Source organism: Pleurodeles waltl, chromosome 8 (assembly GCF_031143425.1).
Source record: "Pleurodeles waltl isolate 20211129_DDA chromosome 8, aPleWal1.hap1.20221129, whole genome shotgun sequence".
Classification (NCBI taxonomy): Eukaryota; Metazoa; Chordata; class Amphibia; order Caudata; family Salamandridae; genus Pleurodeles; species Pleurodeles waltl.
Genome location: NC_090447.1, coordinates 145,235,879 through 145,251,854, shown reverse-complemented (window position 1 = coordinate 145,251,854; position 15,976 = coordinate 145,235,879). Strand labels below are relative to the sequence as shown.

Here is a 15,976-nt window from a genome sequence, read left to right as displayed (position 1 = left end):
AACACTGGTTTTAGCTATGCAGGTAGACATACCTGATATGTACTGAGGGACTGTTTATTTTAATTGCATTTATTGTTTCATAAAGTGCTCCCACCATACTCCCAAGGCGCCAGACGTGCTTGCCTCACCTTACATTTTGTTTTTAGCTTTTACTTAGCCATTGCCTTGTAGTAGCCACAGCATGATATTTTGTGGCTGCCTTTTTGCCACACTGTGCTAAGAGAGGGTCTTGGCTAGTGGGTATAGTGCTTGGACTAAACTCAGCCCTTGCAAAGTAAGCATCCTGTGGAATTAAGGAAGGATCGAGACAATGGGTGGTGAATCAGAGACATCTGTTAAATTGTGTTTTCACTGTTATAAAATTCATAGTCAATAATAGAATGCCAGAGAGAAAAAATAGCATGTACTTGCAGGCTGTTCCAAACCCAAAATGCATAATGTGTCACTCAAGAACGTTGCAGAGCGACTCCTCATCCTTTGTTATGTTCATAAGCCATCTTCCAAGTGAATATTAATGTGCCTGTCTTCTTCCAAGAGAGCCAATTATCATATGCCAGGGATTTCTGTTAAGGACTATCATCATATCGTGTTCATTATTAAGATAATATTACACCTACTTACTTAACAGTTCTGATGAAATTAAAATATTTGATCTTCATTATCACTGTATGAGCCATTCTACAGCACCCATGTATTGTTGTGCATACAGCAGGCTTCTGTGCCAAGCTACATCAGTTCCCGTTAGAAAAAATTCAATTCCTCAGATAAACTGCTCCATCCACAGAACTGTAGTCCAGTAGACCAGGAAGCTTGTACATTATAAACCTGCACGGGCCTTACACCGTATACGCGTTGCCATTAGGGAAAACCATATTTGTGTTCTCAAGTCAATACTTCATATGTCCATTATAATATTTATCTTGTTCCAAAGAATCAAGAGAGTATTAATGAACAGTTTGGCTTAAATTTGTTACTAATTTGTCCTTTTCAATCTAGTATTTAGTAGTTTCATGGTTATGCATAGCAGGTTCTTTCACCTGTCAAACTAAGTTTAAGCACAGAATGATGCACACCTTAAAGTAAATTTGACTTATCTAAACCTGTTTGAAATGGGGTTACCAGTTTGGGGGGGGGGGGGGGGGAGGTTAAAAATCTACTCAAGCAGCAACTACATGTTCCTTCAGGGTAAAGTAAGAAACCCCAAATTAACCTGTGCCTAACTCTCTGGTAGCTTGGTACAAAAGCAATCAGCCTTAACTTAGAGGCAAGCTTTATAGTATTTATGCAGTACTTCAAACAGTAATAAAGTGAAAACACAACACAAGCAAAATCCCACACCAATGTAGAAACATAGAGTAACATATTTAATAAATTATTTGGCACCAAAATTACAAAAATCCAACCAGTAGAACTAGAAATAATACAAGTAAAAATAATGTCTAGACGCACCAAGCACCAACTGTGGTTATCTGGTTGTACCAGATGGGGACTAAGTCACATGCTCAGGCCGATACGATGGAGTATGAGCCAGATACAGGGGCCAATCTAGGCTCGCTGATCAAGACTACCTTAAATCCTGGTTGTGGAGCGTCACAAGGTCCAGCATTGAGGATGCTTCATGCATGACGGATCCAAAGAGTTGCGAAGCTGCTATGCAAGGTCTTGCATCATTGTCGAGGATGCCGTCGACAAGGGGCTTGCAAAACGAAGTCCTGAGTCAGATGCATTGCACACCAGCAGTTCTGAAGAAGCTGTGGGGCTGTGACAGTGTCCAGTGTTGTCATCAGGGGCTTGTTAACAGGGGGCTTGAGGTACAAAGACCTGCAGCGAGGATGCATTGTGCAGTGGCAGTACTAAGAAGACTACAGGCTGCAATGCAAGGCCCTGTGTCGGAGGTGCGGTGAAGCTGAGCTGCGAAGAGATGCATTGTGCTGCATCGTTTCCGCTCATTGGACCACAGCACGGCTGGCAGTGCACCTTCAGGACCACTTCCAAAGGTCCAGGACTAGGGTGGCACCACTTACGTGGGTAGGAATCACAGCAGACGGAGTCCAGGAGCTTGGTTCGAGGTTGTTGGAGCCATTTCTGTCCCTGAGGCGCTGATTGGAAGGCCAACCACCTAGCCCTTGGAGTCACTCCTGTGGTCCTGGGTTCAGGATGCAGTCCAGTCCTTTCACTCAGACAGCAGGGCAACATAATACAGGTCATTTTTGTAGAGCAGCACAGCCGTCCTGAGTCTTCCACAGATACAGAAGAGCTGGGTCTGGGGATCCATTATTTACACATGGTGCCCACTTTTGAAGTAGGAAAAGGTTCTGGAGGTTTCCACCTCGCCCCCAGAAGTGTTTGTAATTTCCTGTCTCCCTTCCATGGCTACAGTTCGTCTGGGGGGTCACAATAGACCAGTGTCAGATACTTTGTGAGTGTGCTCAAGCAGATCCTTTGTCGTGTGAAAGTGTGGTAGATCAGAGATGCCCCATCCTGCCAGCTACTGTTCACGCAAAGACCAATTGTTGGCTAAACGTGGGTAGCCTGTGACACAGGATACAGGCTGCAGGCACCAAATGTTTGGTACAAGACAATGACAATTTCAAAAAGTTTAATTTTTGGAATTGTGACCTAAAATCCAACTTTACCAATAAAGAGGGGTTTGAATTACTATTTTTTAGACACCAAACTCAACATCTGTACCTGCTTCCAATTGAAAGTTATTAAATATTAACTGTAATAGGCTAACCTAATGTTATCTTATGGTGGAGGCAGGCCTAGCAGCAGTAGAAAAAAAACTATTTTAGGAGTTTTTCCTCTACCAGGACATGTCAAAGGTAAAAGTACATGTCCAACTTTTTAAATACATTGTACCCTGGCCTCTGGGCTGTGTAGGCCCTATCTGAGGGATGACTTATGTGTAGTAAAAAAAAGAAGGTTTAGGCCTGGCAAACTGTTTATTTTTATATATGTGATAGAATGCACACTATCAATTCAAGTTGTTAATTCTTGACTAATGCTCAATGGCATAGTTTTTAGTGTGAGACCCTGGTGCATGTTCTGTTCAAGACATGCTAAACGTTGATCTAAAGCTGGTGCCCATGCTGTGCATCAGTCCTAAGGTGCACTACTAGTACACACAGACAAAAATAGTCCAAATGTAATCTGTTTAATCCATACCTGCCCAAACTAGTATGGATTAAACTGATTCAAATGTATCTATTTTTTTTTATCTGTGTATACTAGTAGTGCACCTTGGGACTGATGCACCACATGGGCTCCAGCATTTGGACAAAAGATTTTTTTTTTTTTTGGTGAGATCGAAATAGTTTAAAACTGCACACACAGGTTGCAATAGCAGGCCTACGGAATGTTTAAAAGGCTACTCAAGTGGATGGCACAATTAGACACTTACACCTAAATTAAAGTTTCCAGTTGAGTTTAAGTCAATTTCACCATCTTTAAAAGAGAGAGTACACTTACTTTGGCACTGGTTAGCAATGGTAAGGTGCACATATTACTAAGTCCAAAAAAATGAGATCAGCAAAAATAGTGGAGAAAGGCAATAGGTTTCGGTGAAGACCCAAACCATATGGCTGACAGGTCTAACAAAATCATCTCTTCATTTCTCAACCTGTACATAGCATTCAGTACAGATGATTATCATACCCTCTTCAACAATGGTCAGTGAACCTTGACACTCCGTAAGCAAATGGTTTGCTTCCTTTGTCTCCAATCTGAGATGGTGAGTAATACTAAACTAACCCTTTTCTGAGTTTCTTTCCGCCTGCAATTATCATATTTAACTTTGGGTTACAGAATCCAACCACAAAGCACAAACCATCAGCAGTTGTCTCTAGGACATTGAATTCTGTGTGTCCTGTAACATCCTACATGGTTCTAAATCTTATTAGATCAAAAGCCAAAGGATACTGTACAGTAAATGCTCCTAAGTGCAACCATCCACTTTTGGAGCCAGCGTAGCTCGAGCTTCATATTGAGGTGCTTGGAGGTCATTAATGATTAAAGCAATTGAGCTAGACAGGCCAGTTGATATGGTTTGTCCAGCCTGACTATTCCAACTAAGTGCCTCAAGGTATAATATCATTGATGCAGACAAACTCGGTGGTGGGAGCAGTCTTTGACAGTGGACTTGAATATTGTAACTTACTTTACCCACTAGTAGCAGTAAATGTCTTTGTACCTTTGGCAGCAGTCCTATCTATTATCTCTCTAATGTTGCTTAAACCTTCACCTGCATCTGTAGTGTGGTTTAGTGGATTAACTAAATAAATATTTAGAATTAGAAAGCATGCCTGCATTATAGAACTTTCTAGCATTTGCAGCGTGATATGTAGTGAGGTGTGCAGCTCACTTCCAAATAATACGCATTCATTTTCTATGATTCAACTTCCCCTAAAAAAACATTAGTTGAAATGATTACTGAACGTTGCGACTAGAAATTTAGTAGAAACATATCCTGGGACTCCATCTCATTCACTGTTGTGAACTATTTTGGTCACTAGTTGAAGCGACAACTAAAGTATATTTGGCATCTTTCTGTTTTAGAAGTATGTATCAAGGCAGTGCTTGTAATACTTAAACATAAAGTGTAAATAACTTGGTCCACATCTTAATTAGCCTGGTCTTACAGTACAATCACATGGTAGTAACAAATTATCTTAGTCGTACTATTGATAATACATGTCTTCATAACCTACATCCCAAAATGGCGTCTGCATCGATATTGTCAATTAGTTTAAAAAAAAAAAAATTGGATAAATAAAAGTGTCACTATGTTTCTTCATAGTTAGAAGAGGGCTAGATGCAAGAGTACAAAACACTGCTTACCAGTAACTCTTTGTACAGACTCTCTCCTTACTCTGGAATCCTTTACTCGGCTGTGCTATGACTTCTTTCTGTCCTCTTTGAAAATAATTTGGCCTTCTTTTCTCGTGTCTCCCAGAAGGCGAACCACTTATCTTCTGTACCTGACAGAGAGAAAATTGAAAACATTTGTCTCACGTAGAGAAGCTTAGGACGCGTATTGTAATTATAGCGCCTTGGTATCTCAGTGTGATAGAACAGTCAACCAATGGTGGCATTTGGCTGTGCTTTCCTGCAAGAAAAAACGAGCCCATCCTTTTAATAGATAATGCCTGTTCACTTTAAAAATAAACCAGCATTCCGAAGTGTCGACTATTTTAACACAGCAAGTAAACAGTGAAGCACTGGGGACCATGGCTTGGGTGTGCCAAGGTGGCAACATCATATTTATTATGTGATAGGTTAGTTTGTTTGTGGCTTTTACCCACAGAGTTTATGACTCATTTTGAGGCGCAATTAGAGGGTGTTTCTCTTCCTTGAATCAGCAGTTAGGTGTGCCAGTATCTAATTATGTCTATTTAAAGTGCATCGCCTAGGACTCTAGGTATCCAGAATTGAAAGTGCTGCCCCCACAAGCAAGTTAGGTCCACTTCACAAAACGTCTAAAAAAGGAAAGTTAGTGTGGTTGGAGCTCAGAATGGACCCCCTGACTTTGGTTTTGGGTGACATTGGAGAGCAATATTGTAGTGTCTTGCATGATTTAGAACCGAACCTTTCTGGCTCCCTGAAGACTCTGTATCAGTCTGATGTAATCGCAAGACTAAAATGCAATAAAACCTTGGTTTAGAATGTTGGCGGTCACAGGTACACCCAGAGGAATAAAGGCGTGTGACTTACAGCTGTGTGTGTGACCTAGTCATTCAGCGGGTACCAGGGTGTGGAGGATGCTACAAATATGAGTAACCCTTGACCACAATGAGTGGAAAGCTCATTACTCACCTGTTTCTGGTACCGAGACTGACTATAGCTCAACACTGGAGCGCTTCGTCCTTGCCTTCGATGCAAATGTTGTGGTCCAAAGTGTGGTCGATATACGTAGTGGAAAAACTCACAGCACTTGTCAGTGATGGAGTCCTAAAATTTGAAAAAATCTGTTCCCCTTTTCGTATAACCATCAAACAGCGAGGTACAATAGGGTTGGGTCCTGTGTGAATAGGGTCTTTGAGCCTGATGCCAGGCAGGGATCGCTGGTGAGCTGCGCAAAGAGCTTGACTTGATTTTGGAGCCGTGCAACGAGTAGTAGGTGATGTGAGAGCCGCTGCTGTAGGGGAAGTCATGTGGTCAAAACTGTAAACAAACATTGACAGGCTGATTGGAGGGCTGCTCAGTCGTTTATTTTGAAGTCCAGATTTGTTTTAGGGTCGTAGTTATTTGCTGTGTTTCTTATTTCTGTTTTTCTCTTTGTTGAATTAAAATTAGCCATGTTAATACTGGCCATGTGAGCCATGTAGTTACTAAAAGAAAATTGCAGAACGCTCTTCCGTGGGAAAACGTCTGCTTTCATTTTGATGCCTCAGGACTAACTTCTACTCAACATGTATGTACTTGTCATTATAAAATATTTAAAAAACTACTTTCTAAGATTTAAAAAAAAAGAGTTGAAAATGTACATTTGTAGGTTCATCTCTACGTTTTGTTTTTGTTTTTTTTGTAAATGTAAGTCATTGCAGTACTTCTGTGAAGCTGCAAATCTTACAGCTTCCCAGAAATACGCGCAGGAGTGAACTTTTACACATAACGAAATGTAGCAGGTATGCATTTTCGTATGTGGAAATGTAATGCTTAGTGCCTTCATACTAGTTCCATTTTTGAATCTCCATGTAGAATTGTGGGAGTTGCCTTCTCTTTCCACCCTGATAAAACACTTACTCCTGCATTGACGTTAGTAAAACTTAGCATCTACTCAGGATTGGAAACAACCTGCAAAATGGTCGTGAATTTCCACACATTTGCAGGTATATGGGTGTTTACCATCTGTTGCATGTGTCCCCACCCTTACATGTCCACTCCTGTCTCCTGATTTACTACCCCCTCACTGGTGTAAATTTAAGTGCGAGTAAAGGAGGCCAAAATACTACCATTCCTAATTATGTGCATCAGGAATGGTAGTCATAAATTTGAATTACGCATCAAGGTAGAACTTGTGGAGGTGTCATTATAGCAGTCATGGGCAGTTCTGTAGCCTACTAGTAATTATCCTGGTGAAAGTTGTAGATTATAGGCCTTGGAAACAGTCACTTGCCTCAATGGCCTAATTAGCTTCTTGTCCCTGGCCCCTGACCCGATTGTTGTTCTTAACTTCATTTGCGCTCCATCTTGCCACAGGTTTCACTACAGATCGTGGCTGTGCCTTGCATGGTCTTGGGTCACTTGGCCAGAGGAGAGGCTCTCCTATGCAGTATTTGTGTTCCCCCACTTCAAATGTTATGTCAATTCCTCTTTGGCCTTTCAGTCACACTGTTTTATTTTTTCTGGCACATACACCTGTTCCTGCCCCCCAGCGCCACATAAAGAACCATGTTCATCTTGTGGTGGAACCCTGACTGACAGGCATTGTTTGGGGAGGGGCGCTTTAATTAGTGATATGATCTTAGAGTTGGGCGCTGTTCAACACTAGGGGCAACGACGCATATAAAAAAAATGCTTTCCTGTGTTTTTTCGCCACATTGCATTTAATGTTGTTGCATTCCCCCTTCTCCAAACGTAAGACCAGCTCCCTTCTTTACTTGGCAGACCGAGGCTGCCATCTCCCCAGTGCCTACCACTGTGTCCCTTTCCTCTAGTTTTCGTTTTGTCTTCTGTTTTCTGCAATTGTTCCACACCATTTATTGGATTCAACCCAGGTCACTTGACCAGCTCTCCTTCTCCTACGGTGCACCTCTGCTCTCTAAACTACTCCTTTTAGGGCAGACAGAAGACGGATGAGCTATGGGTGGCTGCCAGAGACAGTTACGTGTTTGGCTGAGTGAGGAACTGGGCCAGAACCCCTGCTCCGCTACCCTCCTCAGGCCGCCCTTCTTCCATTAACCCTAATATCTGCTTCATAGATAACCCAAACCTGCTAAAAATATGCCATCCACATCTTAGTATATGACTGTTACAGGATAATATGTGTCACGGTGAATGATTCCTGCACTCTTAACCACAATAAAATGTGGTTATCAAATAAATATGCCACAGACCACTTGGTCTCAGATCAGCACCTGTACTCCTGGTGCTCCAGCAACTCAGTGACACCCTGTTGTCCACAGGAGGATTCCCTGAGACTTCACTTTGCAAGTTTCAGGCTGCTCCCTCAGCGGCCTACCGCTGTGTGGCTCCTGGGAAGTCACCATAGCAAGTATACTCAGGTGGTTGTGTATCTGTCATTTCCAGGTTGCATAAGTTCAGTTTTGGTGAAGATGGATTTTACGTAGCATTTACCCTGGTCGCATGTTAGCTGCGCCTCCAGTGGTGGTGAGGCTGACACCGTTGGGTAGGACCTATGTAGCAAATACCTTAGTTGTTTGCGTCTTAAATAATGCGTTTCAGTTGAACAGCGCAATCCAACACCTGTACAGCCCTTATCACAAGACTTAAGGTATCATTCGTACACGTCACTCCACGTTGGGGACGCAGCACGTTCCGACATTGTAGGTTTGTTTCACACCAGTCTAACATTCTCGAACAAAGACGTGTAATGCGTGGAGCTGGTGTTGGCAGACTCGTGCCTGCGCAAGAATGCACATGAACGGTTCCCAGATTCAATTTGAAAAATAGTGTTTTGGACTTAATACAGAATGTTACTTTGACAAGTTGATAGTTGGAGACATTTGCTAAGCCTAGGAGTGCCAGAGCAACGTGAGTAACATTTCTTTCTCAACCACACTGAAAAGTTCAATTGCATTGATCAGTTTGAATATTCACCGCCAAGAGTTGTGAGTATTTAAGAAGGGTGCCTTGCTGGTGTCCAAAAACACAGGGGGGGGGGGGGGGGGGAGTGATATTGATTAGGGACTGCACAGTGTACTATTGTATATTGAACAATGTCTGCCTTCATAGCTAATCATAGTTATCTTTGCAGGGCCTTTTTCCACCTGGTCAGGGAGCTACGATCGGGGTTGACTTTATGATTAAAACTGTGGAAATTAAAGGTGAAAAAATTAAGGTATGGTTATTTACTTTAAATTGCAGTTTGTTGTATTTTTAGTTGTATTAACTAGCTAATGTGCAGATACATGTGTAATGAGCGCAAGGTTTGTAACACAAAGCTGCTTTTTATTCAGTGACAATATTATTAACGGTGCTGGAATATAAAAAGATGCATGATGATATTACAAAATTTCTCATTGTTAAGTTGTCATGTGTTCACTCAAAAGGAGGACATACTCATATCACTTGAAAGTGACAGATCAAAAAGTTTTCTGTGCGAGCTGCCACAACAAGAGCCATTTGCCCAGTTTGGCCATATATTTAAAACATGATAATCAAATTTGTTGAGCGCTCAAATTAATCAATAAAAGGTGTATAAGTTGTTATTTTCTATTATTTTGAGTATTCTCAATTTTATCAGTACATCTTAAATAACATGACACAAGGTCGTTCCAGTGGGTATCAAGGTCATGTATCCATCGCCTCTGAATTGCTACAGACTGCAGCGTTCTCATTACAACATCAAAATGTTATCAGCAACTTTGCAACAGAGACGATAAGTAGAGGCTTTCCACCAAAAACGTAACGCGCTATTCAGATATAACACTGGTGGACTGTCCAGTCTCCATGCTTGCTTTAAAATCTTATGTCAGAAAACAAGGAGCGTTCTCCCGGTCGTACATATGGATCGAGCGTTAGCTTTGTGTTTGAATATCAATTAATGAATTTTATTATCACTAGAGGTGAAGGAAAATGGGGGTTTCCATTGATATTTCCAAAAGTTAATCATAGCTAGTACACGGTGGAAATATGAGCTTGATACCTACTGGGATAGTAGACTGACTAAATTTGACAAGCCCTGAAGAAACACGTCTTTGCTGATAGCTGGCTGCTGGGTGTTAAAGCTAGTTTTGGCAGAAAATCGTTTTGCTTTTCTGTATCGTAACATGTTATAATAAGCCTATGGTGATGTGTGTCTTTGCCTCATGTTATTTAAGACGTATACTGATGAAAATGAGAATGATACTCAAAATAAAACAAAATAACTTAAAAGCACTTTATTGATTAATTTGAGCGCCCAACATTTTTTATTATTATGCACTTGAAAGTGATTCTTGGTCCAATTTATTTGTATGTAGTTTATGTTGTCCTCTAATTGTGGCTTGGTGAAAACGAATTCGAATTTGTCAGCTGACCAGGATTGCCAGGACTTCATGGCTTGTGTCTTCACCCAGTCGTTTCGTGGACTGCTTTCTGGAATGTTTGTCCGAACTCTATTTGTAAGCCAGACTATAGACAATGTAAAATGTCTCGCAAAGCTGGTACAATCCGTACACAGAGCCAGGGACAAAAGGCCAGACCCCCATCAACCGTTCCTTGGTGTCACTCACACCCCACATTCAATGGCCATTGGTTGGTGGTACAAACTTTTTGACTCTGCACCAATCGAAATGTGTCCACTGGAGGATTGCTTGCACTGCAGCGCAGGGATGGAGATGCGTGTATTCACTGCATGGGAGCCTGCAGGCAGAAGAGTGCTTTAGGGCACCGAGCAGGAAATGAAAGGGACTGTGTCGTTGCAGCGTCAGCTGGAAACCGTCGGGGGGCTGGCAGGCACACGCCTCTCCCTGCCAAATAGTTACTCTGATGAGAACACTATCCCTCAGCCTAAAAATGCACTGCGTGGCAGTGGTTCAAGTAGAGACTACTCGTTTCCTTGAGCAGCACACAGGAACCTCACCCTCAGGGGCCACTCGGTGATTGCTGCTGACTGATTTTGGTTTGGCACCTCGTCCCCTCATGTGCACCCTTGAGACACTGTTGCCGCCCTCCTGCTGCGAAGAGCACCGGGCCCTCTTCCTGCCTGTGCCGCTCGAGTGCTTGGAGTGGTGCGGGGGCTGGGGTGAAGCTGCTGCGCACCTAGTGCTTTAGCCCAGGGTGTCTCCATGCAGGGTGCACATGCAGTGCTTAATTTGAGCCGGTGGTTTCCGGTGCGGGGCACCGGCACACATTTTTGAGGTGCTGGTACATATTTTTCTGCCTCAAGCATTTACTGGTAGCAAAAGACACATATGGGAAAGGCGGAGGAAGAGAACAACGGAAAAGCGTCACTAAAGGAGAAAGCTGCAAGAGTGAGCTGAAGGGACAGGGAGTGCCTGTAAATGGATTTAAGAGGCCCGATGTTGCTTTGGGATTACACTGCCTCAGGATTCTGTGTTCGCACATTTAATTGCAGCAGCCGCGTCTTTCAGAGGAAAGCTTTGGGCACCGGCACGTTTTTATTTACAAATGAAGTACTGTGCACTTGGCTTCAGTTACACGAGGCCCCCGTCAAACTGTTACCTGCCGTGCTGAGCTTCTGTGGTAGGCAAGACGAGATAGAGAGGCTCTGGAATTCTGACACAGGGTGTGTGCCTGGGAGGAGAATATTGCACACATCGCATGTGATTAGATAGAAGGGAGCTGGCTGTCGTGGCCCCGCATGCCCTTAAACACACACCGCATAAGGATGAAGTAATGGCTCACTGAGGGCCAGGGAGGGTGGAGTATTCTTGGACACATAGCAGGGTGTATTGTACACAGAGCCAAGGAGGGCACACCCACTCACCCGTTGACACATACCATAAACGTAACCGTGTATACCCTCACACTGACAGCCACTGAAAGACTGCCTCTTCCATAATACAGCCTGACAGCCACTCACTCCCATACACTGCCTCTTCGGCCTCACACTGACAGCTACTGAAACACTGCCTCTTCCTAACACAGCCTTACTGCCACTCACTCCCATACACTGCCTCTTCGGCCTCACACTGACAGCTACTGAAACACTGCCTTTTCCTAACACAGCCTGACAGCCACTCACTCCCATACACTGCCTCTTCGGCCTCACACTGACAGCTACTGAAACACTGCCTCTTCCTAACACAGCCTGACAGCCACTCACTCCCATACACTGCCTCTTCGGCCTCACACTGACAGCTACTGAAACACTGCCTCTTCCTAACACAGCCTTACTGCCACTCACTCCCATACACTGCCTCTTCGGCCTCACACTGACAGCTACTGAAACACTGCCTCTTCCTAACACAGCCTGACAGCCACTCACTCCCATACACTGCCTCTTCGGCCTCACACTGACAGCTACTGAAACACTGCCTCTTCCTAACACAGCCTTACTGCCACTCACTCCCATACACTGCCTCTTCCCCCGCACACTAACTGCCACCCAAACATTGCCTCTTCCTAACACACCGACAGCCACTCATACATTGCCTCTTCTCCCACACCCTACCTCCCTGCCTGCCCCAGCCCCACCACGTTGTCCTTGCCCCGATACCCTCTCCTTACCCCAAAGCATGCCCTTTGCCCACAAGCACAGCCTTTGCCCCAAATGCACTCCCCTTGTTTAGTGCACACTGCCTGTGTCCCCTACATTCATCAGTTCTCTCAGTCACACACGCATAGCCAGCCTCCTTTAAAGTCACTCAGTTACTCGACCACATGTGCATCATTGCAATTAGTGAGGCACCCGTTCTTCTATAGTTGACACATCCTCACATTCACCCACTGGCTCATAGACACAGCCGCACAAGCAAAGTTGCCAATCCATGAACAAGTACTTTCACTCTTGTGGTGGGAGGCTGTTGTATCCCCTTAGCATAACATTACCTCTCCAAATATTGCGATGTCAACTTTTGAATACTGTAAAAATTCATAACTCGAAAAAGACTCACCCGATTCCGACGATCTTGGTATAAAAATGTATATAAAAGTGTGTTATTTTTTTTAATGGGCGTCACATTTCTTTATTGAGTGTGTGTCTTGCTTACTGCTTTTGTGTGTGCGGTACATGCTTACACTGCCCTCTGATATGCCTTACTGCTCATGCACACTACCACAAAGGAGAGCATTTGGGGTGTCATTTGTGCCTCTGTAACTCCTTTGGGTTTGCACACAGTGTCCCTCTTTTTGGTCCACTATATAAAAAGCCAGCTTCCTACAGGAAGTAGCTCCTTAAAAACGTGAATCTATTTTGTGCTCTTTAGGGAAGAGTACATCCCTCTATTTGCATCTCATGGAATTCTCCGTTTTCTGGAGGTGAGCACTAGTCCAACAGGCCTGGATGGTGAAACTGTAGGCTGACGGCCAAGGTTACACAAGAACTAAGTTTGCGGGAACCCAAAAAAATAGGAGCTGTCTGCTAGGCTTCAGGCATCCATCATATAAACAGGACTATATGAGCCAATTGCTTCAGTTTCCTTTACTGAAAACTAATGTGTCTCATTAGTTTGCATGAAATGGGAGCACTACTTCAGGCTTAGACCAATGTGCATTGTAACACGATGCACAGCAATGGAAGCACGCTTTTGCAAAGCACATGAAGTAAGTGAGGAAAGAGCAAGTGAAGTTGTTTGCAACTTTCTACCTAACAGAGCATTTTATTGTTAAACCAGTGCAGTAGGCTGCTCTGGTACTTCCAAAACTAAGAAGTCACCAAGCCAAAACAAGAAAGCAAGACTAGTGAAATGTGTGGACTTATTTGAGACAGACTGATATCTCTGGTAGGTGATAAACACATGGACAGACAGTTAGTTGTCATTTGCAATGCTGCTTATATTGCATGATCTAAGTATTACAGTTCATTTGCTTTATTTCGGACTTGGCTATTAGACATCCTTACATCTACATTAAGGTGAACTCCCTTTAAAAGTTGTTCTTTCTCACTAAGCGTTCTGTTGTCTTAACTAGATAATTTGTATTTGATCCTGCTATTCATCTTTTCACACGTTATTCGCTATGCGGCTTCCTTTCAGGCCTAACTGCAAGATTTATATTGTGAAGCTATAAAGTACATGTTTTCCTTTTAACTTTGAATTAGTGAGCAATTTTTGGAAGTATCTCATATCCTAATTGTTTAAAAATTGTTCCTCTACCTGACTATTGTGATGCTGACAGAAGGACATTTTATTTTAGATATTTGGGCATTTTGTAAAACACTATTAGCCACGTGCAGTGGCCTCATAGCTCTTTTAGGGTGTGCACCATGAATATTGACATCAGAATATTGATGGGACACAACATCGAGGCAAAATATCAAAAATAAAATATCAACAGGTAAGTGTCTAGTTATTCTTTACCTAACACCTTACATGTGTACCATGGCGAGATATTTCCCTATGTGTAGTTACCTTTTGATATTCTGTCCTTGATGTTCTTGTACATCAATATTCTGGAGAACGATATTCAGTGGTACAACCCTACTAAAGGTATGGGCACATAGGTACTTGATTTTGGTTACAGGTGCTTTGTTTGGTTGCAATTTATATTTTGAGCTGAGGTGTTGGCTTCTTTGTTTCTCTTTCAGGCGTGAGAAGCATATCTGTGCTGTCTGTCCCCTTTTAGTGAATCAAAGAAGCTGTCCCTAAGGACTCATTTTGTTAGGTCAAAATCAAACACTAGTTTGTTGTTTTTTCTTCTTCTGGGAAACACCTGCAGACCTGTTTTTCCTTCGCTCTGTATGTTATGTTTCATAACTTATTTCTGTGGTTTGACTATTCTGAATGTTTCATGTCATGCATGCAGAATGTTGCTGTCCCCTCCCTGTTCATGACACGGGAGGCCAGCCATCTGGCAGCAGATTGTGGTGTGCTGGAGGATATTTAGTTTTTTCTGTCTTCAAAATCGTAGTAACAGTGGATTTGCTCAGTGGTCTGCCCCAGAAATGTAAACCTAAAGTACAGTGATAGTGTGACTAGCTGAGATTCTGCTTATGAGGGTTTAGACTTCAAAGCATATTTAGGTGTGGCCCGTATGCCACCTGTGCCATTCATGGTAAGAAAGGTTGTCGTATTTTCTGTAGCACTTATTTTCAGTTCCCTTTTTCTGTACTCACCCCCCAGTGTTGCAGGCAAACGAGCATTGGTTGACATATGTACATGTGTGCACCCCATACCATTGCCAGTCTGCTCAGTGATGTTTCTCACAGCCAATGACCATTGCATGTAAAAGGAAGATCGGTGATCTCCAAATACCTTCTCTATGAGGCCTCATCACAGCAAAGGCCTGAAGTTCTGCTAAGACCCTGAGAAATTTACCATTTCTGTTTGTAACTTGTGGGGGGAGGTTCCAAACAGTACAGGACGAAATGCAGAGCTTGAATGCGTTTTGTAGATGTACCTGAGAACTGGAAAGCTGACTCGGAAATGGTAGAGGCAGTCACAAATATGATAGCGAATCATGTACTCAATGAACCAGCTTTGGCAGGGCTCGAAAAATCATAAAAATAGTTACTAGACCTGCAGGTCGAGTAACATAAATAATCTACTCGACCTAACTGTAATGTACTTGACCCGTAAATGGGTGTCAAATTGTGTGATCCTAGGCAAATAGTTTACAGAGTCGCCTTTTTCTTAATTCTCACATATGATTGCACCTTCAAATATATTACTAAACCATGATGTGGTATCATATTGTCATCAACACAGAGAAACTTTCCACGAAACGTCCAAAAACCACTCCACTAACCTGCAGCTTTACTGATAAAACTATATAGTGTATTAACAATCTGTTAAAATTGACTTTCAGCAAACATATCCTTTGCACATCAACATGTAAAGTATTCTAAATTGTTTTCATCCTATTAAAATATGTTTTCATCACTCAGAAATATAAAAAAAGGGTTTCACAGCTACTGAAATATATATTGTGAAATGTTTGCACAGTTGACTTAGTCATTTAATTGTTGTGTGTTACGAAGATCCTGACACCCTAAATCGCTTTATTTTACATTCTAAGCAGCAGGTCACACAGTTTACCTTACAAAGTCCTGGAACTCTGCAGTCAGAAGGAAAATTAATTGTTAGAAAAACTGACTTTTTACCTATGTCTGTGAACACAGAGCAAATGTGACACAAGGACAAGATTTAAAGGCATCTTTTATTGCCCCTTTGCTTTTCAACTGAGCAGA

The 15,976-nt window shown here is 42.7% G+C and overlaps 1 protein-coding gene across 1 annotated transcript in view; it reads left to right on the top strand.

Annotated features, from left to right (window-relative positions):
• The window catches only part of RAB30 (RAB30, member RAS oncogene family), a 152,844-nt gene that overhangs the window by 97,372 nt on the left and 39,496 nt on the right, over positions 1–15,976 (top strand). The window contains exon 3 of the mRNA XM_069203942.1: positions 8,939–9,022. Within this exon, the coding sequence (XP_069060043.1) occupies positions 8,939–9,022 (84 nt within the window). The remainder of the gene's footprint in view (positions 1–8,938; positions 9,023–15,976) is intronic.